The 27,651-nt window shown below is 44.4% G+C and overlaps 1 protein-coding gene across 1 annotated transcript; it reads right to left on the bottom strand.

The window, feature by feature from the left end:
- Positions 1–20,565: 20,565 nt before the first annotated feature.
- Positions 20,566–21,789, bottom strand: LOC126263320 (piggyBac transposable element-derived protein 2-like). Its single transcript, XM_049960410.1, has one exon. The coding sequence runs from the start codon at positions 21,787–21,789 to the stop codon at positions 20,566–20,568; it is 1,224 nt and encodes a 407-aa protein (XP_049816367.1).
- Between the last annotated feature and the right edge of the window lie 5,862 nt (positions 21,790–27,651).

Here is a 27,651-nt window from a genome sequence, read left to right as displayed (position 1 = left end):
CATGCCCACTATACGCCCTCGCTCAAAGTCCGTCAACTGCACATACGGTTCACGTCCACGCTGTCGCGGCATGCTACCAGTGTTAAAGACTGCGATGGAGCTCCGTATGCCACGGCAAACTGGCTGACACTGACGGCGGCGGTGCACAAATGCTGCGCAGCTAGCGCCATTCGACGGCCAACACCGCGGTTCCTGGTGTGTCCGCTGTGCCGTGCGTGTGATCATTGCTTGTACAGCCCTCTCGCAGTGTCCGGAGCAAGTATGGTGGGTCTGACACACCGGTGTCAATGTGTTCTTTTTTCCATTTCCAGGAGTATATATATATATATATATATATATATATATATATATATATATAATGACTTTTGAACACTATTAAGGTAATACATTGTTTGTTGTTTATCAAAATCTTTCATTTGCTAACTATGCCTATTAGTAGTTAGAATGTTTTATTCACCTGGCAGTGTTGGCGCACTCTGTATTGCATTAGTTTGAGTAACGAAGATTTTTGTGAGGTAAGTGATTCATGAAAGGTATAGGTTATTGTTAGTCAGGGCCATTCTTTTGTAGGGATTTTTGAAAGTCAGATTGTGTTGCGCTAAAAATATCGTGTGTCAGTCTAAGCACAGTCATTTATAGTTTTTCTAAGGGGACGTTTCAACTGCTGGCTGTTCACCTCCAACTGCCCAACAGTACTTCCATCACTGCTGGCGACTAACTTCCAACTGCCCTACAGTACTGGCGATTATCTTCCATTAACGAGTCCGACCAGCCACAGAGTCTCTTACAAAGAAACCGCAGTCAGAGATCCAAAGCAAAGCGGTATATAGCGCTGCCAACACATAAGCAGCCCACTTACATTACTGCCTATTCAGCCAAACTTCCTGTTCATATGCCAATAAGGAACCATCGTGGTGGACCGGACGGTCTATGTTCCGTCAGTCCAGTAATCCCAAGAATGTTTGAAGACTTTCAAGTGACAGTAGACCGCTATACAGCCCTGCTCATGGTATACTAGACCTTAAGGGCGATAAATGTTTCGCGATAAATCCGGGAATGGTGCTGAACCTCAGCTTATCTATGCTCACAGCCCAAACCTCAGTCCACCCCTATTTCTTTCACTATAAAGCATTCTATAAAGTCGGCCGGAGTGGCCGAGCGGTTCTAGGCGCTACAGTCTGGAACCGCGCGACCAGTACGGTCGCAGGTTCGAATCCTGCCTCGGACATGGATGTGTGTGATGTCCTTAGGTTAGTTAGGTTTAAGTAGTTCCAAGTTCTAGGGGACTGATGACCACTGCAGTTAAGTCCCATAGTGCTCAGTGTCATTTGAACCATTTTGAACCATTCTATAAACATTTTGTGCCTTATAGAACAGTTGCACCATGTGAACATCATTATTCGAAACTAACCTCGTTTGTTCCCTTAAACCTCTCCCTCCAGTTCTTAGTACACTCAGGTGTTAAAAGACACAGAATCTGCTGTCTTCCACTTTGCTATGCCTTGATTTGTCAGTGAGTCATCACAACCATGTAGTCTTAGTTTAGAGCCCCTATTTTGCTTACAAGGTGAGAAAGCGGAATTGTATCTAAGACTTTCCGTAACTTAAGACACTCCTATTATAACAGGGCGCGTTGTCTGCTACCTTCCAAGTCTCGTGTCATTGTAAGATATTACTGACAACGGAAACTGCAGTTCCTCATGAAGGAAGTGATTTACTGCAAGTAGCCAGAGGAAAAATGAGAGAGACGAAGGCGGAGGGTGACACTGGCTTGGGGAGGTCGCGGCACCAGCCAATTACGCCGCCACCTCGCCTTACGGAATAATTGCCGGATTTCACAGACGCTTCGCTCTCCTGCGGCGCGAGCAATTAGCGTCGCGACGCTGAGCGTACAAATCCCTGAGCATTTGTCTGCGTCCCGCTCCCTGTCCCTGCCTCCCTCTATTTTCGGCAGCTGCCGGTTGGTTTTCTTTCGGGCCTGCCCGAGGAACGTCGCCATTTGGAATACCATTCCCTGCCTGACACTCCTCAAACACACCTAGATAGCATTTCAAAGTTTTCCTTTTGTTAGACGTGGTAGCCCATCATCGTACGTGAAGCCGCCGAGCAAACTGTGGACTCTTTCCTCGACTTCATATTTGAGTTGGCCTACAGAAATGTAGTACAGGAGCTCTTCCCATGACAAAAATTCAGGCAATGGATTTCAATAGCACGGTGGTCTCACGTTAGATGCCAAATTGTGTAGTAATTGCTTTAGTCGATACAACGCAGGGAAAGATAGCGGCTGAGGGAACAGGACGATCACTGCATATGTTGAAGACTGGGATGGGTACAAGACGAGTGAAGGTAAACCAGCAGTCATCATGTCTATAGAACAGGGAACAAATTACACGATGGAAGTGGACCGATAGAGAGCCACACATATTAAAGAAATTTACACTCCTGGAAATTCAAATAAGAACGCCGTGAATTCATTGTCCCAGGAAGGGGAAACTTTATTGACACATTCCTGGGGTCAGATACATCACATGATCACACTGACAGAACCACAGGCACATAGACACAGGCAACAGAGCATGCACAATGTCGGCACTAGTACAGTGTATATCCACCTTTCGCAGCAATGCAGGCTGCTATTCTCCCATGGAGACGATCGTAGAGATGCTGGGTGTAGTCCTGTGGAACGGCTTGCCATGCCATTTCCACCTGGCGCCTCAGTTGGACCAGCGTTCGTGCTGGACGTGCAGACCGCGTGAGACGACGCTTCATCCAGTCCCAAACATGCTCAATGGAGGACAGATCCGGAGATCTTGCTGGCCAGGGTAGTTGACTTACACCTTCTAGAGCACGTTGGGTGGCACGGGATACATGCGGACGTGCATTGTCCTGTTGGAACAGCAAGTTCCCTTGCCGGTCTAGGAATGGTAGAACGATGGGTTCGATGACGGTTTGGATGTACCGTGCACTATTCAGTGTCCCCTCGACGATCACCAGTGGTGTACGGCCAGTGTAGGAGATCGCTCCCCACACCATGATGCCGGGTGTTGGCCCTGTGTGCCTCGGTCGTATGCAGTCCTGATTGTGGCGCTCACCTGCACGGCGCCAAACACGCATACGACCATCATTGGCACCAAGGCAGAAGCGACTCTCATCGCTGAAGACGACACGTCTCCATTCGTCCCTCCATTCACGCCTGTCGCGACACCACTGGAGGCGGGCTGCACGATGTTGGGGCGTGAGCGAAAGACGGCCTAACGGTGTGCGGGACCGTAGCCCAGCTTCATGGAGACGGTTGCGAATGGTCCTCGCCGATACCCCAGGAGCAAGAGTGTCCCTAATTTGCTGGGGAGTGGTGGTGCGGTCCCCTACGGCACTGCGTAGGATCCTACGCTCTTGGCGTGCATCCGTGCGTCGCTGCGGTCCGGTCCCAGGTCGACGGGCACGTGCACCTTCCGCCGACCACTGGCGACAACATCGATGTACTGTGGAGACCTCACGCCCCACGTGTTGAGCAATTCGGCGGTACGTCCACCCGGCCTCCCGCATGCCCACTATACGCCCTCGCTCAAAGTCCGTCAGCTGCACATACGGTTCACGTCCACGCTGTCGCGGCATGCTACCAGTGTTAAAGACTGCGATGGAGCTCCGTATGCCACGGCAAATTGGCTGACACTGACGGCGGCGGTGCACAAATGCTGCGCAGCTAGCGCCATTCGACGGCCAACACCGCGGTTCCTGGTGTGTCCGCTGTGCCGTGCGTGTGATCATTGCTTGTACAGCCCTCTCGCAGTGTCCGGAGCAAGTATGGTGGGTCTGACACACCGGTGTCAATGTGTTCTTTTTTCCATTTCCAGGAGTGTATATTTTCCATGAACGAAGTGGCCTAAGTCATTGCCCAGTACCTCTCAGAGTGCTTGGGCTGGGTAGGTGATAAGGTAAGTATCGTAAGGTTCTGCGTCCTGGCTCTAGACAGCCCAATCGGGCCCGATCGACCGCCGTGTCATCCTTTGCCAATGGCGTCAGTGGATGGGGTATGGGGGAGTATATCGTCAGCGCACTGCTCTCCCGGTCGTGTCGGGTTTCTTGATCCTGTAGCAGCTTCTAATCGAAAGAGTAGCTTCTCAGTTGGCCTCACGATGCCGAATACATGACTACCAGTCGTTCCCCCAAGTAAAAAAACCCTGGCCCTACCGGGCATGGAACCCGAGTCCCGCACATCACAAGCGCCGACCATTTTTTATTATGGTTCTATAAAAGCTGATAGGTTGCAAAAACTACTCAGTGGATAATATTGGAACATCTTTATTTTCATATCGCGTTTCAGATGTGGCCCACCATCATATGATCTGCAAAATACAACGTGACTGCAATGATGTGACAAGGAAGTCTTTCGACTTACATTCATGAAGTAAATTCATTTACATAAGAACAGAAATATTAGTATAATATGAACAGTTAACAGCTCAGGACTGTACTCATATTGCATTGTTCATGCCATCTGATGATGGTCCACTCCTGAAACGCGTTATCAAAACAGAAGTTCCATTAACATTTAGTCACTACTTTTTGCAACTTACCAGGTTTTCTATAATCACAATAAAAGTAATTAAAAATGGTCGCACATCTCACTCATGACTTCCAGTCGTATTTTAAATATGCGCTAACCACTCAGCTACGGGTGGGAAGTGAAGTGCCTATTACTTATTTCATGTTATTCCTTGAGTGCAGTTGCGTGATGCATTACAGATTTCTGTCGGGTATCTAAGTGTAGTGTCTGCTCTTGTGAAAAGCAACAGTTCCTCAACGATGTGGTCTTTATTGACTGCAGCTTGCTGGAATCTTTCACGCTCCCATAACACTGTTGTCCGTTGAGTATGGTAGCGAGTCAACCCGTGAGTGACGGTTGGTGAATAATAAAGCACAGATTTTCCTCCATTTCGTGCCGCTAGTCAAAAGCAATACGTATTCCTGCTAACGAGGGAATTTACTTCGCCAGACGCTTTGGCAGAGCGGTTTTAAGCGTTTCAATCCGGAACCACGCTGCTGCTACGGTCGCAGGTTCGAATCCTGCGTCGGGCATGGATGTGTGTGATGTTCTTAGGTTAGTTAGGTTCAAGTAGTTCTAAGTCTAGGGAACTAATGACCGCAGATGTTAAGTCCCATAGTGCCTACAGCCATTTTTTGAATTTACTTCTCGTTCAGAGTTGTTACTTCCCTTCAGTTAATAGGGAATTCTCTTCCAAGCGAAGAGTTTGTTAAACATCGCCAAGAGGTTTGAAGGGGACCAACATGGACTGTTTCCATCTGTATGGAGTCGACTTCTCAAAGCATTCATTTGCATGTACATTTATACCCGGTAACATACCTTACGGTGTGTGGTGGACGTTACTTAACGACTGCTTTCATTTCCCAATTTCACTGTTAGTTTCGCAAGAGGTATACGAGATGAAAGATTATTAGCAAATCTCCGTATGGGAGTGAATGTCTGTGATTTTAAGTCACGATATTTTCTCAAGATTTATGTGGGAGGAGACAATGCTACATGCATACTCCGCAAACCAGCATACGATGCATGGCAAGCGGTACGCTATACCATTGTGCCATTTCTATCAGAAAATTGTGCGGTGGTAAACCGGCTGTCTACTAGTATATGCTTCCGTACCACCACAGATTTCTCTTATCTCGTCTTCGTGCTCTCTCCAGGAGCTATATGCTGGTGGCAACAGGGTCTTTCTGTACTCCGTCGCAAATATCGATTTCCTATACTTTCTCAATAGTGTCTCGCGAAAAGAACATCTTTTTCCCTGCGAGGATTCCCATTTCGTTCATGGAGCATTTCCGTAACACTCCGGTATTGATCGAACCTAGCGGTAACAAATCTAGTCTCACGCCTATGAAATGCTTCAAAGTCTTCATCAGATTCGCCCTGATGACAATCCCGCTAGAGCAGCACTCAAGAATGGGTATTCTGTACGCTCTCTGTTTAATAGCCGAGCTACATTTTCTTAGATTTCTCCCAATAAACAGAAGTCGACCGACATTGTATGCTCGTTGTATTTCATGTTTTCTTTGCAGTATGTTACCTTATTCAACTAAAATCATCATCTCTCGGGATTTTAAAATAATTCCTCACCTTAATGCACAACGCCACTCTTGTAGCGCCTACCACTTGAGTTGTATGAGCATTTCTGTGACATATCCGCACTTTCCAATGAATCCTCAATAAAAAAAAATTAATAACAAAAAAAAACCTTCTGTCCCTCTTAGGATCTCTGTCTCCTGTATTAACGCTTCACGGCAGGATTATAGCCAATAACCTTATTTTCAACAATATTTCCCATTTCTTCTCTAATCTCGAAACCGGGATGCCTCGAACGCTACACGCAAAGTGTAGTCATTTAAACTTTCGTCTCCAGCTTTGATGGCCGCCATTGGATTGGTTGGTTGGTTGGGGGAAGAGACCAAACAGCGAGTTCATCGGTCTCATCGGATTAGGTAAGGACGGGGATGGAAGTCGGCCGTGCCCTTTTAAAGGAACCATCCCGGCCTGGAGCGATTTAGGGAAATCACGTGAAACCTAAATCAGGATGGCCGGACGCGGGATTGAACCGCCGCCATTGGATACCCCGGTAGTAGCTAGCATGCTAAAGACGAAAGATAAACTGTGAGGACCAACAAGGCTGAAACGTCCCCTTTGAACAATTATACACAAGACTGTGCTTAACCTGACGCACAATATTTTTTTTAGCGCAACGCAATCTGACTTTCAATAATCTCTAGAAGAGAATGGCCCTGACTAACATTAAACTATCTCTTTCACAAATCACTTACCTCACAAAAATCTTCACTGCTCAAGCTACTGCAATACAGCGAGCGCCACTACTGCCAGCTAAATAAAAGATTCAAACTATGGAAGGCACTAACTACTGATAGGGATAGTTAGCAAATGAAAGATATTAATAGAGAACAAACAATGTATTTACCTTGATATCATGACAAATTACAAAACTCCGCCATCTCTCTCCCCACATCCACCACTGCTGGCGGCTCACCTCCAACTGCCCAGCGCTACGCGCTGTTCACAGCCAGCTGCCTAACACTACAATGGTTGAGTATTACAACAATGCAAAGCAGCCACAGACTGCACACGGCACAGCCGGTGATTTTCATACTGAGGTGGCGTTATCAATAAAAAAACCTAAACAGCCTACTTACATAGCCCCCATGCTCCCCACAAAAAAATTTTACAAATTGGGTTGGGCAGTGCCCAATACAGATTTGAAAAAATTTTTCATAATTACAATAACTAAGAAATCAAATGCACACACTTATTGATACAATGTTGGTCAAAAGCTAAAATTTTCTCACAGTCCATAAAGACAGTCCTGATCATTCATCACATTGCAGTGTTTTTCTCAAAGTCTGAGCAGTAAAAGAAAATGCACATAGACGTAGTGGATTTCCATGCAGTCTTGAAGAAGTATCGTTGTCCTTCCAACGGAAAGACAGTGCTGACTCTTGACATGCTGACACGTAATGGGCCACAACAGAGCAAACCCACAGCGTAGTCTATCGAAGTTTTGAAGAATATCGTTTGGTAGGTCATCACAGAGCAGACCCACTGTAGTCCTGGTAGAGATTACGGTATTGGTGGGCCACCAGAGGTGCAGACCCACTGCAGTCCTTGTAGAAATAATGGTCCTGGTGAGTTAGCAAAGACGCAGACCCACTGTAGTCCTTGTAGAGATAATGGTACTGGTGAGTCAGCAAAGACGCAGACCCACTGTAGTCCTTGTAGAGATGGCCAGCAGCCATCTGTTGTGACTGTGCAGGTACACAATCACCATTGAAGAGTCTTGCGGATAATATAACAAGTCCATAACCACCACTTGTGCACTCACAAAGTTGTTGGAATTGTCCTTAGAACAAGCAATGCTGTTATCCAGTCCCTTGCTGAATTATTAACACACATGCAAACACTAACAGTCCCTACTTCTCACATATTGTCCATATACTATGACCAATAGAAACGTGTGCAGTGAAATGTAACTTACAAGGTACTTAATTTGATGACCTGGTGTCAATTACAATTTTATAACTTAAGAATACAATTACAAAGGTACAAAATACATCATTAAAAAACATAACAATACAAATAACATTTGCGGTAATAGGGGCTTTACAAAAGAATAAAAATATATACATCAGTGTTACAAAAATAATGACATAAGTACATACATAAAGATCAGAATAACTTTTGGAACATCAACATCACACATGAGCATTAAAACAGAACAGATAAATGTCTAAACATCTTTACAAAGTAAATAACATAGTATTTGAAAAATTATACAACATAAATCTTATTAGCTAAACACATAAAGACAGGAGAAACACAAATATAAAAGAGTACACAAACACATAGTGAGATAACACAAAAGGAAAGGATAGGGATCGTTTTCAGTGTAACTTTTGGTACTGCAGTTTTGTGCGAACAAAACCTTTTTTGTTCTTGGAGATCTCCCTGTGTTCATCATTATTCCCAAAAAGTCCTATCTGTACCTCTTTTCTGTATTCCAACCATAAGTCTTTCAAAATAAATATGGCTCATTGTACAATACTCATTTAGGCCCAAATCTTTTTTTATATACCTTGTCAATGCATTGCTTCCAATTCATCATAGTTAGTTTCTTATATAGTCTACCCCCTCTTAATCTAACTTAAATCTACTGAGCTCAGATATATATATATACCAAGGGACGAGGCAATGCAGCATCACATAAAACAAATAATATAAACAGCAATGAAAAAAAACGCAGATTTGCGAAGCAAGCAGTATTAAGAAATTAGCAAAGCAATTGTAATATTACAACTAATCTAAGGCAATGTGCAACAAATAATAAAATATATAAAAATAAATCATTAGTAAAACTGGCTTAACAGCGTAATACAAAGTCAAATTCAATAACACTATGCCTGGCAAACAGCAGCAACTTATACCTAAACATGACATAGCTCAAGCAGAAAAAATATTACAGTAAAGATAACAATGCAGATAAGGGAAATGTATAATCACATCTTAATGTCTAAGTAATTAAAGTGGTGCACCACAAAAACTAATTCTACAAAAAATTACTCAGTAGTTGAAAAGAAAATTATGTATGCAGTTCCTGGTATTAGTCCCTTCTTATTGTTCTTTCCATTCCAAGAGCTCCTTTTTCGAAGAATGTGGATTACAAAATTATTATTTAATAGATCTGCAGACAGAAAATATTTATATTAGTACATCTATAAAATTTTATTTTTACCAATGCTGCAGTGCAGCTAGAAACTAGATATTAAATGAAATAAGCAATTACGCAAACCAAAGCATAAAAATATCATTCAATAGTCATGAGGTATTTCATAAATTAGTAGAAAAATATCTCATCTAGAAAGACAGTAGTCATAATCAGGTGTGCAGATGTAAAAAATATTTCTCGTCATTTGATTAGGCATTTCTGTAAATATCATAAATTAAAAGCTCCACAGTGTCAACATATGTTTTCAAGTTCGACCGTGTCGTTTTTGCGATGCTCTCTACAAAGGAAGGTTAATGGCCCCCCCTTTTTTTTTTTTTTTTTACCTGTGCCGCTGAAAAAGGCTAATGGCCCTTTTTTTATTTTTCAAGGCGGCTGTCGCCCTGGTGGGTGCCCGCGACGCATTAGGTGCAGGTGGTCACTTAACTTTCGTACGGAAATATTTACGACAGCATTTTCCGCTACAATGGCAGTCTTAAATAAAAATATTTCACAGGTCAAGAATTAGCGTTGCAAATCTGTAAAAACAAAATCCTATGAATATAACAGTGTCCAAAAAATTTTCGTCGGCATTGTGATACATTCACGCATTTACACACATTTCATAATTCTAAAAGTACGATTCTCGGTTTCCAACATACGTCTTCACAAGGCAGAGTTCCTAACCGCTACTCATTACTCCTTACCTTATTACACATATACAAATTCGTCGACACTTCTTCAATACTTCATCATTAGATACACAGCATAATCAAATTCTTCATATAACATTAGCTTATTAATCATAAACATACCTCAACAACATAATACACATCGTCGTCGTAAAAATAACATCATAAAACCTCAGCCAAATCTCAAAATCTCGTAGCTTCCTCCAATAATTTCAAAACCTAAAAAAATTCTCTGCTCATGTCAAAAGTGTCATCTGCCTCAAACGTACTTTAAAAATCATGATCCCATACCAAATACATCATTCAAAGCTCACGTAGTATCACAATGGTTCTGAAAAAATATGAACAGTTTACAAAGTACAGACAAAATACAGTTTCATAAGTGTGAAGTTATTCAACTGTGTAATTACGTAAACATCTGTCACTGATGTAGTAAAAAAAAATTTTGTCTTTCAGTTAAATGATCTGATAGCTGTGTAATACTGTGTTGGAGAAATATGGTACCGATGTGTAAAGTTGTATAAGCAAATACCATATTAGCTAGGGTTCCTTGTGGTTGCCACACACATGGTACACAAAGTAAACGTGTACCCCCCTGAGGATTAATGTAATTATACCCTCAGGTGTTACAGATTACAGCAATGGAATGAAATATATCTCGGAAAACGTTCTTTGCAATTTAAAAATCTTTAAAAATAAATGTTTTAAGTACAAAATTAATCACTCAAATACGTGTCCTGTAGCGCTAAACTGTGCGTCTTGTTGTAAGACAATCTCTGTGTAAGTGTCGTAGATATCGTCCTCCGAAAGCTGAGTTCCACAAAAGTCAATGTACTTACCTCATGATACACAAAAGTGAAATGCTTTGCGTATAGATATCTTAGTTATTACGCTTATTGCCGTGATGAGGAAAGTACTGTCCTGTAACGTATTGTTGTGCCACGAAAAAGGCTGTCTCATTGTAGCTATACCACAAAAGTTACTAATAAAACATGTTTTTCTTTCCAAAAGAATTCAGAAAACTGTGCAAATATAAAACAGAAACACCTCAAAATCAACAAGGTAAATTGTGTCACACATTAGTAGCGTCGTGATATAGTCGTGTAGCTGTCACATAAACTAACCTCTGTGTCATCTGGTATCTCACAGAAAGCACTTTAATTTCAGAATGTATTTTCAAATAAACCAAAATGTTGCATTAAAATCTCAAGTTAAAAAAGCACATTATCTCTCAATAAACGGTTTTACGTGTGAAATGTGGTGTAAACCTTTGCTCTTCCTAGTATGCAGAGTTTCAACTTTAACGCAATTGTCAAGTAGTATACGTCGGTAAAGAATACTGGAATTTTTTTTCTCAAGGTTAGCGCTATGTTATTTTTCTCGGAGCCAGCCGGCGCAGGTGTCTGCCTGCGGAGCGGGTCATTGTCTGTTTCTTTGCTGGCGCGCGTCGTTATTCGGATTAGGAGACCGAACTTCTACAAATTCGCCTTGCCGAGAGGGCCCAGCTCTGTTTAAATCCCGCCAGTTCTGATGCAATTCAGGTCTGTCGTTACGATCACATCGTCTGTCGTCATGTTGGTAGTTTCTGTGGTTTCTTTCTTGTCGGTTAAGTGGTGCAGAATTTCTCCCTGAATCGTAACTGCGCTCTGGACCGTTGCGTCTAAAGTTATTCTGTCCCTCGTAATAATAATTGTTTTGGTTCCCATATTGTCTGTTTCTCTGATTGTCTCTGTGATAGTCATTACCGCGGAGAGGTGATCTTTCCCTGTAATTATTACTACTCTGCCAACGATTGTTATACGGGTGGTGTCTGTTTCGGTCACGATTTGTGTTGTGAGAATAGCCTTGTCGCGTCCAGTTATTATTTCTTTCATCGCGGAATTGCGACGGATGTGATCTGAAATTGTTGTGCTCGTGCGTTCCGCGATTGTCAGTGTCAATTTCCAGTTCTTGTAAGAGTCCTTGAAATGCTTCAATGTCGTCTTTGCAACGTCCTGCCAAAATAATATGTCGCAAATGTTCAGGCAGTTTGATTAAGCAAATGCGGATGAGTTCTGAGGGGCTGTATGGGTTTGACAGGTACTGATTCTTGTGCAACATGTCTTCAAAATATTTCACAAGACTGGAGAATTCAGATTGTTCGAAATGTTTCATCATTATGATGCCATGTTTTACTCGGTCTTGTGTGGCTTGAGACCAATATGCTGAGAGGAAGGCATGGTAAAATTCTCCTTCACTATGACAATCGTGAATGACCGAACGCATTCTTACAGCTGGTTCATTCTCTAAATAGCCACACATAAATTCTAATCTATGTTCTAACGACCAGTTGGGAGGAAAACAATGAGAGAATTGATGGAGCCACGCTTGTGGATGAATGTCGTTGGCAGAATTCTTAAACGTTTTGAATTTACGTGTAGTAATGAACAGCTTATAGTCAAAATCATCATGTCGGCGAGTCGCATATCGGTCATTGTTAGGTCGTGTCGGCCGTTCCATCTCAAAATTCGGTGCACATTGCCAATTTCTTTCATAACTTCCGAAATGCCCTGTGTTATTATTTTGCGGCTTTTCCGTATTTCTAAGTCCCTCATCCCGTATTGGGGCGCGAGTGTCCTCTGAAATACGTAATTCTTGTATTACCTGTGTCAGCTGATCTTGTACTTCCCGGATTTCTCTTTGGTGTTGATTCAGATTTTGTTTCAGTTTCCTAATTTGTTCGCACTCTTCTGTGTCATTAAAGACTACCGGTTTTGTGTCGTTCAGATTATCATCTACCTTCGTAGATAAATTAGTGAGCTGATCCGAAAGTTCGGCTACTTTCTCCGATAGTGTACTTATTTCCTCAGTGTATTTTTCTGAACCAAGTTTCAGAGTATCTACTGTGTCCTTTAAGTTTTCTTGAGTTTTTGCAAGTTGCGTAACCGAATCGGTAGATGCAACTGAGTCAATTTTAGCCGACAAGGTCTCATGATTTTCATGAACAATGGTTTGCAGTTCTTTTATGGCTGCTTCGTGATTCTGTAATGCATTTTCATGACGCGAAAAAATAGGTTGGAAATGCTCACAAATTTGTGTTTTTACGTCATTGCAGACTTTTTGACAATTCGATTCAATGTGATGTAACTCATTAGTTAAATCCTCACGTGTTTGTTCAAGCTTATTTTCCACTGAATCTAACTTTTGAAGCTTTTGTTCCATTGCATCTAACTGTAGCTGTGTTTGTCTCTGGTGTTGTTCCATTGCGTCTAACTTTTGAAGCTTTTGCTGTGTTTCTCTCTGATTTTGTTCCACTGTGTCTAACTTTTGAAGCTTTTGCTGTGTTTGTCTCTGATTTTGTTCAATTTGTCTCTGATTTTGTTCCATTTGTTGCATTAATTGCAATAATAATGTATTAGTGTCTGGAATCTGTTCCTCTACGCTTTTCGGCAGTGCATTTGCACCGGCAACATTCACATTTTGACAAGCAGAAAATGTGTCTTGACTTATTTGAGAAAACGGTGAGGATCCAAAACCTGAATCTACAGTATTTGTGAGATCGTCTCGTGTCATTTCGGATTCCTGAGCCGAGCTATTGCCGACCGATCGATCGATAATGCTTCCCTGTTCTCTAATTGTTTCGCTGTCTACACCATTGTTTACAACCCGCTCCATTTCCGTATGCACAATTACCAAATTATTACTTTGAACATCAGTTAATTCATTACTCGGTGGCGCTAACACACTGCTTTCGTCTTCGCTGTCATTTCTCAATTTACTTTGGAGCCTAGTGTTACGTTTTTCACACGCCATTATTGTCACAGTGTTTCACACGACAACACAGAAAAACACAATTTGAAGAGCAAAAATAAGAGAACACATTAACATAACACTGAAAATAATATCTAGTTAATTGCAGCTGCGAAATACTTGGTGCAAATCTACATGCATGCCACAACTATTTTACTGTACAACAATGAAAAACTACAACTACAATGGAAATTCTCTCTACAATTACGCGCTAGCAATAAACAAAATCTACACTAATTACACAAACTACAAGAAAAAATCAGAAGATTCCAGTGAGGTATCCTCGGCTAAGGGTCGACATATGAAACGTCCCCTTTGAACAATTATACACAAGACTGTGCTTAACCTGACGCACAATATTTTTTTTAGCGCAACGCAATCTGACTTTCAATAATCTCTAGAAGAGAATGGCCCTGACTAACATTAAACTATCTCTTTCACAAATCACTTACCTCACAAAAATCTTCACTGCTCAAGCTACTGCAATACAGCGAGCGCCACTACTGCCAGCTAAATAAAAGATTCAAACTATGGAAGGCACTAACTACTGATAGGGATAGTTAGCAAATGAAAGATATTAATAGAGAACAAACAATGTATTTACCTTGATATCATGACAAATTACAAAACTCCGCCATCTCTCTCCCCACATCCACCACTGCTGGCGGCTCACCTCCAACTGCCCAGCGCTACGCGCTGTTCACAGCCAGCTGCCTAACACTACAATGGTTGAGTATTACAACAATGCAAAGCAGCCACAGACTGCACACGGCACAGCCGGTGATTTTCATACTGAGGTGGCGTTATCAATAAAAAAACCTAAACAGCCTACTTACAAGGCAACCAAGGCAACCAAAAGCAGAGTTTTAAAAGTTTTTCTCTCTACTAAGAACACCATATTCTATGACAGTCAGAACATCTTGCCAAAAGGAACGAGCGTGTTTACGTTACACATGGAGCCGCATAACACGTTAATATTGGTGTGCATTACGTTTTCAGGATACAAGAAAAACTTACGGTCGTATGAGCCGCAACATTGTTGCGGTAAAGAATAAGATGATTCCAGAAGCTAGAAAAACTCCTCTTTCAAGAATGAATTTTTACTCCGCACCAGAGTGTGTACTGATTCGATGCCTTCTGGTCGACTAAATTGTCTCCTGGACAGGAACTCGAACCTGACACATTTGTCTCTCGCGAGCAAGCGCTCTAACAACAGAGCTACCTATGTGACAGAGCTACCGATACGCGACCCACAGCCCTTCCTCACATATCCACTTCCGGTAGTACCCCTCTCCAATCTTCGAAAATCCTTAGCTTTTCTGCACTCCTGGAAGAAAGGAAACAGACATGTGAGCTAAAACATTAGGATCACCTGCTTAGTATGTTGTCTGTCCGTCTTTGACACGAAATACGTCACTGATTCTGCGTATCAGGAAACCGACAGTTTGTTGGTAGTTTTGTGGTGGTATATGGCATAAGATGTAATTCGCGTAAATTTTTTGCCTCCATACGCGGTGGCGGCGTCCGATAGCGAACCATATGTGTTCCATAGGATTAACTGAGTTCACTAAAATGCTCCTCAAACCGCTGTAGCACGGTTATGGCTCCTAGACGCGAATAGTTATACTGCTGAAAGAAGACGTCAAGCATGAAGAGATGCATGAGGTTCGCAGCTGCCTGTGTCTTCGATTATTACTGCAGCTGTCATGTAAGCGCTGGAGGATGTCTACCACTAGGTCCTTGGTGCACTGCACGTTTCGAGCCTCCGTTCACCTCGATGACGGCGTTTGTGGTGACGACCATAGACCTACTGTAGGAAAAATGTGATTCTCCCAAAGAGCCTACACGTTTCCATTGATCGACGGTCGAATCATGATGGTCACGTGCCCACTGCAATCGTAAATGACGATGTATTAGGTCAACATGTGAACACGTATGGATAGTCTGCTGCGGAACTCCATGCTGAACAATGTATAATGAACGGTATTCTCTTAACTTCTTGTGCGTACTCTCGCATTTTGCTCTTCCGGCAGACATACCACAGATCTCCATCTATCCTAATTTACAGAGCAGACAAGCCTCCGACCCCAACGTTCTGTGAAGAGCCGTGGACGACCAACCATATAGCGCCTAGTGGTAGTTCCACTGTCCTTCTACCCCTTTCTATCGACACTCATGACAGAAAAACGTGAACATTCGACCAGTTTCGCCGTTTTCGAGATATTAATTCACACGCTTCCGTAGTAATGATCTGCCCTTCGTCAATGTCGCTTATGTCAGTGGATATCCCCATTCGCAGCTCATATCTTCACTAGGGTGATCCCCGCCCGTGTCTGCTCCGCTTGCATACTTTTTATCCCAGGCCACGTGCCTGCAACGAGGCGGTATCCAGCGTAGCGTTGGATAGTGCTCATAATGTTTTGGCCTATCTGTGCAACTACGAAAGGCCAATCTTCAACGTTTGATTACCTGCCCAGCAACCAGTTATAATCTGCCAATAAGTTTAATGACCCTCTTCTTTTCCAGTCAAGGGGCCCACTTGTATATCTGTAGCTGTGGTTATTTATTAGCAAGCGTAGACTGAAATATTCTGAACATACGGTTAAAATTCTTTTTTTCATTCTAGTGTCGACTGGCGAAGGTTTTTTACGTATTGGCATTTAGGTGTCTACCCATACAGCCATCTGCACTCGGTTTCTACGAGGGCGTGCTGAAACATAAAGACAACTCAACGTCCAGTCCCCGAGCGGAGAATATTTCGACCGCATCCGGAATCGAACCCGGGACCATTCACCTAGCAATCCTCCGCTGACCGTGTAGCTACCGAGTACTGGATTCCGAACCATAGCGTGTAACATTGCGGTATGAAACGGAATTATGCCAGTGCGTGAGAAACAGCGTGCTGTAATCGAATTTCGGATTCGAGGAGTTCGTCCTCACCTGGGAATCCTCTGTTTCAGCACGACAATGCCTGACCACAGACGAGCGCTGCGACATCTGCCACAAGTTGATGCCTTGAGTTCAGTGTCATCGATTGTCCTCCATACGGACCCGACTCGGCCCCATCCGATTTGCGTTTGTTCCCAAAACCTAAAGACCTTCTTCGAGAACTTCACTTTGACAGTGATGAAGTGGTGCAAGCAGAGGTGAGGTTGTGGCTACGTCAACAAAGTCAAATATTCTACAGTGACGGTGTCAACAAAGTGGCTTCTCGTTGGGAGACATGTGTACGTCCCCAGAGTGGCTATGATGAGAAAAAAATGTAAAGACATGAAGAATGCAGACGGAGGATGTTAGTTACTTTTATTTTTATTTGAAATCTTTAAGAGTTCTCCCATAAAAAATTCAGAGGCATTAATTTTCAGCACAACATCACAATATGTAATACATAATTTTTACAATTTGTTATAATGTTTTTAACTGGTTTATGTTGCTCAGTATCTGGTATTGCGTTATTTCAATTAAATAAATAGATAGTAAAGAAAGGAAATAAAACTGTAACGTAAGGAACATAGCAAGGTAATTAACTGACTCTAATTACTGATGGAGAGTCTACCAACATACCTGCTGCATAGGTTCTAGATGCCTTAGTTATGCTTAACTGTGCTGGGTGATTAAAAAAGGAAAAGATTTCATTTTTTTATTACAGACAAACTATAAAAGATAGAAACACATTGAGCATGTCACTTAACAGAGGAAGGTTCAAAAGTTTGTCACAGCTCAGATGTTACGAAGGTTCGAACTTTTAATAGTGACAACTACTGTATTTTGTACGAGCTGTAAATAAATACACTCCTGGAAATGGAAAAAAGAACACATTGACACCGGTGTGTCAGACCCACCATACTTGCTCCGGACACTGCGAGAGCGCTGTACAAGCAATGATCACACGCACGGCACAGCGGACACACCAGGAACCGCGGTGTTGGCCGTCGAATGGCGCTAGCTGCGCAGCATTTGTGCACCGCCGCCGTCAGTGTCAGCCAGTTTGCCGTGGCATACGGAGCTCCATCGCAGTCTTTAACACTGGTAGCATGCCGCGACAGCGTGGACGTGAACCGTATGTGCAGTTGACGGACTTTGAGCGAGGGCGTATAGTGGGCATGCGGGAGGCCGGGTGGACGTACCGCCGAATTGCTCAACACGTGGGGCGTGAGGTCTCCACAGTACATCGATGTTGTCGCCAGTGGTCGGCGGAAGGTGCACGTGCCCGTCGACCTGGGACCGGACCGCAGCGACGCACGGATGCACGCCAAGACCGTAGGATTCTACGCAGTGCCGTAGGGGACCGCACCGCCACTTCCCAGCAAATTGACACTGTTGCTCCTGGGGTATCGGCGAGGACCATTCGCAACCGTCTCCATGAAGCTGGGCTACGGTCCCGCACACCGTTAGGCCGTCTTCCGCTCACGCCGCAACATCGTGCAGCCCGCCTCCAGTGGTGTCGCGACAGGCGTGAATGGAGGGACGAATGGAGACGTGTCGTCTTCAGCGGTGAGAGTCGCTTCTGCCTTGGTGCCAATGATGGTCGTATGCGTGTTTGGCGCCTTGCAGGTGAGCGCCACAATCAGGACTGCATACGACCGAGGCACACAGGGCCAACACCCGGCATCATGGTGTGGGGAGCGATCTCCTACACTGTCCGTACACCACTGGTGATCGTCGAGGGGACACTGAATAGTGCACGGTACATCCAAACCGTCATCGAACCCATCGTTCTACCATTCCTAGACCGGCAAGGGAACTTGCTGTTCCAACAGGACAATGCACGTCCGCATGTATCCCGTGCCACCCAACGTGCTCTAGAAGGTGTAAGTCAACTCCCTGGCCAGCAAGATCTCCGGATCTGTCCCCCATTGAGCATGTTTGGGACTGGATGAAGCGTCGTCCGGCCGCGGTGGTTTCGCGGTTCTAGGCGCGCAGTCCGGAACCGTGCGACTGCTACGGTCGCAGGTTCGAATCCTGCCTCGGGCATGGATGTGTGTGATGTCCTTAGGTTAGTTAGGTTTAAGTAGTTCTAAGTTCTAGGGGACTGATGACCACAGCAGTTGAGTCCCATAGTGCTCAGAGCCGAAGCGTCGTCTCACGCGGTCTGCACGTCCAGCACGAACGCTGGTCCATCTGAGGCGCCAGGTGGAAATGGCATGGCAAGCCGTTCCACAGGACTACATTCAGCATCTCTACGATCGTCTCCATGGGAGAATAGCAGCCTGCATTGCTGCGAAAGGTGGATATACACTGTACTAGTGCCGACATTGTGCATGCTCTGTTGCCTGTGTCTATGTGCCTGTGGTTCTGTCAGTGTGATCATGTGATGTATCTGACCCGAGGAATGTGTCAATAAAGTTTCCCCTTCCTGGGACAATGAATTCACGGTGTTCTTATTTCAATTTCCAGGAGTGCTCCTGGAAATGGAAAAAAGAACACATTGACACCGGTGTGTCAGACCCACCATACTTGTTCCGGACACTGCGAGAGGGCTGTACAAGCAATGATCACACGCACGGCACAGCGGACACACCAGGAACCGCGGTGTTGGCCGTCGAATGGCGCTAGCTGCGCAGCATTTGTGCACCGCCGCCGTCAGTGTCAGCCAGTTTGCCGTGGCATACGGAGCTCCATCGCAGTCTTTAACACTGGTAGCATGCCGCGACAGCGTGGACGTGAACCGTATGTGCAGTTGACGGACTTTGAGCGAGGGCGTATAGTGGGCATGCGGGATGCCGGGTGGACGTACCGCCGAATTGCTCAACACGTGGGGCGTGAGGTCTCCACAGTACATCGATGTTGTCGCCAGTGGTCGGCGGAAGGTGCACGTGCCCGTCGACCTGGGACCGGACCGCAGCGACGCACGGATGCACGCCAAGACCGTAGGATCCTACGCAGTGCCGTAGGGGACCGCACCGCCACTTCCCAGCAAATTAGGGACACTGTTGCTCCTGGGGTATCGGCGAGGACCATTCGCAACCGTCTCCATGAAGCTGGGCTACGGTCCCGCACACCGTTAGGCCGTCTTCCGCTCACGCCCCAACATCGTGCAGCCCGCCTCCAGTGGTGTCGCGAGAGGCGTGAATGGAGGGACGAATGGAGACGTGTCGTCTTCAGCGATGAGAGTCGCTTCTGCCTTGGTGCCAATGATGGTCGTATGCGTGTTTGGCGCCGTGCAGGTGAGCGCCACAATCAGGACTGCATACGACCGAGGCACACAGGGCCAACACCCGGCATCATGGTGTGGGGAGCGATCTCCTACACTGGCCGTACACCACTGGTGATCGTCGAGGGGACACTGAATAGTGCACGGTACATCCAAACCGTCATCGAACCCATCGTTCTACCATTCCTAGACCGGCAAGGGAACTTGCTGTTCCAACAGGACAATGCACGTCCGCATGTATTCTGTGCCACCCAACGTGCTCTCGAAGGTGTAAGTCAACTACCCTGGCCAGCAAGATCTCCGGATCTGTCCCCCATTGAGCATGTTTGGGACTGGATGAAGCGTCGTCTCACGCGGTCTGCACGTCCAGCAGGAACGCTGGTCCAACTGAGGCGCCAGGTGGAAATGGCATGGCAAGCCGTTCCACAGGACTACATCCAGCATCTCTACGATCGTCTCCATGGGAGAATAGCAGCCTGCATTGCTGCGAAAGGTGGATATACACTGTACTAGTGCCGACATTGTGCATGCTCTGTTGCCTGTGTCTATGTGCCTGTGGTTCTGTCAGTGTGATCATGTGACGTATCTGACCCCAGTAATGTGTCAATAAAGTTTCCCCTTCCTGGGACAATGAATTCACGGTGTTCTTATTTCAATTTCCAGGAGTGTATTTTCGTTCTCCCACTGACCAACGTTTCACTGGTTCTACTGGACTTACTCCTTTGTATGATGATGCAAGAACGACAGACTTGTTATCATACCACTTCAGCGCTATGATGTTCCTTTCTGTTTCAGTTCGATAATCGTATGATCCTCGTGCCTGCGTTTTCAGCTCACTGTCTGCTTTTAGATTGCAGCCTTGAAGTCTTGTGGGTCTAACAGTTCCAACAGCCAAAATGCCGTAGTTTTTCAGGGCAGAAATAAGATTGTAAGAGGTGAACCAATTGTCTGTAAACACTTTAAAATTTTTATATTTTGTCAGTCCTTCCACAAGCCTTATCACAATATCACCACTTATACCAAGACCAGTATCATTATGTACAGTTCCTTTCCCTCGGTATATTTCAAAATCGTACACAATTTCACTATAACCAGCACAGGCAAAAACTTTTATACCCCACTTGTGTGGTTTGCTTATTACATAATGTTTCAGGGATGAATGACCTTTGAAAGGAATGATTAATTCATGCACTGAATGATATTCCTCAGGTTCAATAATTGAAAAACCTTGTTTGATTTTGTCAACAAATGGTCTCTCCTTGAACAGCTTGTCATAATCAGGGTCCTCTCTTTGTTTCATTTTAGTGTTGTCAATCACATGTAAATAATTTCCTAGCTTATCAAACCTATTTCTAGGCATTGAGTCAGCTATTGGAGAAAATATTGTAGCCTCTGCCCAGTACATTCTGTAACTAGGCATTTTCACAACACCTGCTAGGATGTTTAGCCCTATATACTTTTCTATTTCACGAACATTTGTATCTAAAGATGCACCTGTTTTCTGTGTGCAGTATAGATTAGATTGATCAACTAGCTTCTGGATAATGTCATCACTACACATTGTTCTGAAATACTGCAAAGGTGTCAGTTCATCTCCTGGGGGGTCAGAAAAAACTGCATTACATGATGTGTCCACTTCTTCAATGTCCTTCATTCTCCACCGAAGATCCCGGTGTGTATCACACTGAATTTTCTGAGCTGAATGACTTGGTGCAAGGTTTGACTCAGCAAGTAATCTTGAAGCTAAGGGAACATCATCTTCATCATTGGCTTGAGGGTCCAGAATTTCAACCATATCAAGGTCCATTCCTTGAAGAAGCTGTATATCCAGTGTAGTAGGGTCCTGCTGCCTAGAATTTTCAATCTCTTCCTCCATATCAGACGTATCAAGGTCCAAATCAGATAAATCACCTTCGAGAAGCAGCAATATTTCTTCTTCTGATAATGATTTATGATTGCAAATGATCTGGTAAACAAACTAGGAATTTTTACTAAAGCAGCAAAAAAACTGGTAAATTATATCAAAAAAATTTTAGCATATTAATATTAGTTGGTATAATAAAGCTTCAAAAGAAACTTGAAAATATTAGAGTTACACATTATGCATGTACTACATTTGGTAACATAATAAATGCCCAATGATGCCAAATGGAATAACACGTTTGTGACTTCCAAGCATAAAATTACCGTAACCAGCATTATTTTCAAAGTGTTTACTAGTTATTTTACACTTTCAACAATAATTTATTAGTGCAAGTTTTATATTAGTTTTCTTCATTTACCTTGATATAATATTTTGAAAGTCCAGCTGGGTGCACTGTACTGTAGACACCATGCAACAGTACTTTTGTCAAGGCATTGTAGCCTGGTGCTCTCTCTTTTAGTGAATTCACGGTAGCCAACCTAAGAACAGTGAACTTTAGAAAGCCCTGCACACTTGTTTATAATCTTTGGACAAATAGTTTGGCCTTGGGAAAAAGTTAAATATGATGATGCCATATGACATCACTGGGCTGGAAAGGGTTAGTCTCCTGCGGAAATATTGAAGCATGCTGCCTCTATAGTTGTCCTTAATTGCAGAAGTTGTGCCGGTCCAGCAGGATGTTGTGCACGAGCTGACCTCTAGATTATGTCTCACGGGAGCATTCGCTCGAAATTTCTACAATGCTCTTCAAGCCAATCGCGAACAATTTTGGCCTGGTGACAAGGGGCATTGTCATTCATAAAAATTCCATCATTGTTTTGGAACATGAAGTCCATGAATGGCTGAAAATGGTTTCCAAGTAGCCGAACGTAACCAGAGGATCCAGCCCATTCCATTTAGGCACAGCCTACACCATTATGGAGCCACCACCAACCTGCACAGTGCCTTGTTGACAACTTGTGTCCTTGGCTGTGTGGGCTCTGGGCCACACTCGAACCATACAGTCAGCCCTTACGAGCTAAAAACCGGACCCATCAGATGAGGCCACTGACAGTGTGGAACCGCGCGACCACTACGGTCGCAGGTTCGAATCCTGCCTCGGGCATGGATGTGTGTGATGTCCTTAGGTTAGTTAAGTTTATGTAGTTTTAAGTTCTAGGGGACTGATGACCTCAGCAGTTAAGTCCCATAGTGTTCAGAGCTTTTTTTTTTTTTTTTTTTTTTTTTTTTGCCACTGTTTTCCAGTCGTCCAGTCGTTTAGGGTCCAGGAGAGGCGCTGCACACGATGTGGTGCTCTTAGCAGAGGCACTCGCGTAGGTCGTCTGCTGCCATAGCCCATTAACGCCAAATATCCGATTTATGTGATTATTTCACGCGTTGTTGCTTGTGTGTTATTACTGACAACTGTACGAAAACGCCGCTGCTCCCGGTCGTTAAGTAAAGGCCATAGGTCACTGCGTTGTTTGTGGTGAGGGATAATGCCTGAAGTTTGGTACTCTCGGCACACCTATGGATCTCAGAACATCAAATTCCCTAAGGTTTTCCGAAGTGGAACAAACCATCTGTCTAGCTCCAACTACTGTTCCGCGTTCAAAGTCTGTTAATTGCCGCCGTGCGGCCATAATCACGATGCACCTGAGTGCAAATGAAAGCTCCGCCAGTGTACTGTCCTTTTACAGCTCGTAAACACGATACGTCCACCATCTGTACAAGTATCTACCGCTGTGCCATGACATTTGTCCTCAGAGTATATTATACAACTGGGGACGACGTACACGACGAAGTGAATGGAGTCAGGTACCTTGGAAGCTACATAACTTACGACGGACAAAATAAGAAAGAAGTAAGAAGCAGTAAGGTCAGAGAAAACATCAAATGGCTCTGAGCACTATGGGACTTAACATCTGAGGTCAGCAGTCCCCTATAACTCAGAACTACTTAAACCTAACTAACCTAAGGACATCACACACATCCATGCCCGAGGCAGGAGTCGAACCTGCGGCCGTAGCGGTCGCGCGGTTCCAGACTGAAGCGCCTAGAACTGCTCGCTCACACAGGCCGGTCGACAAAACATCCTTCATTATAATACGTCTACTGGTATCAAACACATTCCTTAATTTGGGGTGGAAATTTCTGAGAACATTCGTCTGACTGTGGGAAAATTGGCAAAGAAGAGAATTATAGCGAAATGTGATGTTACAGGAGCATAAAAAACCAGAACGTTCTTCGCTAAAATGAGGAAGAATAGCGTATGTGGGGAACACTAACTACCAAAAGAAAATAGGATGATATGTCATTTGACATAAAAGTTTTCCGGATGTGGTACCGCGTCATAATGTATAAAACTACTGCTGCTGGAGAAAAACCAACGTTTCGGCCACGGTTGCAGCGGTCTTCTGGGGACGACGGTTCAATCCCGCGTCCGGCCATCCTGATTTAGGTTTTCCGTGATTTCCCTAAATCGCTCCAGGCAAATGCCGGGATGGTTCCTTTGCAAGGGCACGGCCGACTTCCTTCCCCGTCCTTCCCTAATCCGATGAGACCGATGACCTCGCTGTTTGGTCTCTTCCCCCAAACAACCCAACCCTCTTCTGGGCCTACTGGTGCTTTCTAGCTATGCAGTAGTCCTGTCAACACGAGGCAAGAGCGCTACCGGCGTGTAACTACCGCCGCGCGGCCGAGGTCCAGCATTTGGTAAACAACAGCCAACTTCTCATTCGACAGTGACCACCAATCATGGCACATAACACAAGAAACAATAGAGAACAGAGGTTACGTTCTCTCTCCACAGCAACAACCTATTAAAGTAAAGTTCCCTCCCCTTCTTCCTTAAGTGACGAATGAAACGAACTATCTTCTAAAATTATGACTCTGGCATGCACAGTGAACAGTAACAACAAAATATATGGGACACTGCATAGCTAGGACGCACCAGTAGACCCAGAAGAAGGCCGCTGCAACCGTGGCCGAAACGTTGGTTTTTCTCCAGCAGCAGTAGTTTTATACATTATGACGCGGAAGCACACCCAGAAAACTTTTACGTCGACTGACTCTGGCAGCGGAAGGCTACACAATTAGATATGCCATTTGTTAAGATATCAGGGAATAGCTGGGTGGATATTTTAAGGACGAAAAATATAGATGACAGTGATTAGAAAATATAGAACAAATATTTGAGGACATTGGGTTCAGGTGATACTCTGAAACGATGAGATTGAAAAAAAAAAAAATGTTCAAATGGCTCTCAGCACTATGGGACTTAACATCTGTGGTCATCAGTCCCCTAGAACTTACAACTACTTAAACCTAACTAATCTAAGGGCAGCACACACATCCATGCCCGAAGCAGGATTCGAACCTGCGACCGTAGCGGTCCCGCGGTTCCAGACTGAAGCGCCTAGAACCACCCGGCCACACCGGCCGGCCACAGGATGAGATTGACACAGAAGTGGAAGTAGTGGCTGGCTCACCGAACCAGGCTGATAAAAAAAGAGAGACAGAGGAAGGACGGATTTTGATGGTGCTATTTCTGCAGTTCCGCAAGGAACTTCTGTTTCTTTTTTGCATCATTTACCACGAGTGAAGAGTACATAACAGTTGTTGGAATTCTCCAGGCCCGCCAATATCCGGAACATCGCCGTAAGTTTCCATTCCGACGTAAATACATCCTCGGCGTCTTTTTGTTCCAAGAGGATCGGACTGACAAGAGAAAGGGTTGTAGAGACAGCGCATTTCTTGCAGCGGAGCGTCTTCGTGCGCCGCAGTGCACTGCAATCCCGCTATCGAAGAGCGGCGAGGCGTCTACAGGAAATAGAGTCGTCCTGCAGCACCGCGTCTGACGTAACAGTCGCATTCTGTCCGTCCTGCCAGGACGTCGCTCCGGCGCGGCGGATACTTGCCCGCGATGACGTCACGCGAAGTGGACAGGTCTCGCGTCCGCGCGCCGTGGCAGGCGCGGTCATCGCCTGCACAGCCGCGGTCGCGGTCTCACTGTAAATCACGGATTTTGATGCGCTTCAAATATGTTGTAGACGCACTTACCCTGAGTACCTGGCTATCCGATTTTTTTAGCCACGTGCCTTGGTTATTGAGAAAATCGATTTTGAAGTTCATTGCGCTATTTGTGTACCCGTAACATTACACATACTCCAAGCAAGTCAGCGTAGAGCACCGGTGAACTTACAGTGTTCGAATCCTGCTTCCGTATGTTTTTTATATATTCAAGGAGCGTCAGGAAAATTTGGTCCTAATGTTCAGAAACGAGTAGACGAATTAACAAGGAAATACAGAAATGTAGTCGTGTCCTGCACGAAATCCGGGAAGTTCACGAAACTGGTGTACGAAGAATTTTTGCCTTCTGTAATTCTTCAGTACGTGGGACAGAAATTTTTTTGGTACATTATCGTTTCGTGAGGAGGGCAAACTGATTAAACTTTATACGATCATCTATTCACTGATGAGAAGAAAGCGAGTACCTGCACCCTCAAAGTGGTCCCACCAAAGTGAACTCCTTATTGCCCGCCCTCCGATGTCTATTTTTACCGACAGAATGCTCCCGACTTGGTGAAAGACAATAGAGAGATCGCTTCTAGGGAAGGTTCGATAAAATTACATTCGCTAATCCTACATCAATTCATTGCACCTAATTTTGAAAGCATGATTAGATACACATGGTTCGCATCGAAATTAGCGCATGAAAGAGAAATCTTTTTCAATGAAAAAGAATTGTTTTTCCCGGTATCGCTCATGAAGGAACCTCGCGCTTGCAAGACGGTTGCTTTCATAAAATGCGCGTGGTTCTACGAACATTTGTTCTTCGGTTTGTAATATTGTATGACAGAAAAAATTAATAATTGAATATATCTTTATAATTTCGCACATCTTACACTGTTTGTTGATATTCTTTGAAATAAAATTGAAAAATTCGGTCTTTTTTTTTTTAAAAAAAAAGTACACGAGCAGGATTTGAACACAGTATTTGCAGCGCGGTCGCCGCGAACCGTTACCGCTTCACTACGCTGACTTACTCGGGGTGTATGTAATATCACGGGTACACAGAGAGCGCAATGAACGTCAAAATCGATTTTCTCAAAAACCAAGGCCCGCCGCTAAAAAATCGGAAAGCCAGCTACTCAGGGTAAGTGCCTCTACAACAAATTTGAATCGCCTCAAAATCCGTAATTTACAGTATGGAGGGTCCCCTTGTCAGTTAAGACGCCTGCGGAGGGTTTGAGCGTGGTTTGCGTGATTTGAGAAAGGATCGGTTGCCTACAGGCGTTGTCGTTGTTACAATCTCACCCCTTTCCCTCAAAACGTATAATCTACGTCGTTCTTCTTCACAACACTGCCACTTCAGCTCCGTATTAATCAGCCGATACCTGGCAGTGTCATTCAATTAAAATGTCCTTCCCTGTACGGGAATTACATAATCTTTGTAAGAGTACAGGTTGCGATGCACAAACGTCGACATATGGAAGTATCTGTGTGTTAGAAGGTCGTGGACGGCCGGCCAAATCGGTTAAGACGTGTTTGCGCAAAGAATGACATTCAGGTACGAGTCTCGCTGCGGCACAAATTTACATTGGCGGCATTCCTTTATACAACAGATGGTTGTTCGTAATCGCAACGGCAAATACATTACAAGTGTTTCATTACGGTTGCATTCGACTTCGGAAACGTGCTTCTTCGGAAATGTTTTTCTATTCCCACAGCAAGAACGACAATTTAACAGCCTTAAAGGGCTTACAACATTACATAAACAATAATTTATCTACATTACGATGCTTTGTTACTAACTTTAGGTGTTCCGCTACA

This window comes from Schistocerca nitens, chromosome 6, assembly GCF_023898315.1.
Source record: "Schistocerca nitens isolate TAMUIC-IGC-003100 chromosome 6, iqSchNite1.1, whole genome shotgun sequence".
NCBI classification, from domain to species: Eukaryota; Metazoa; Arthropoda; class Insecta; order Orthoptera; family Acrididae; genus Schistocerca; species Schistocerca nitens.
This window is presented reverse-complemented; position numbering and strand designations above follow the sequence as displayed.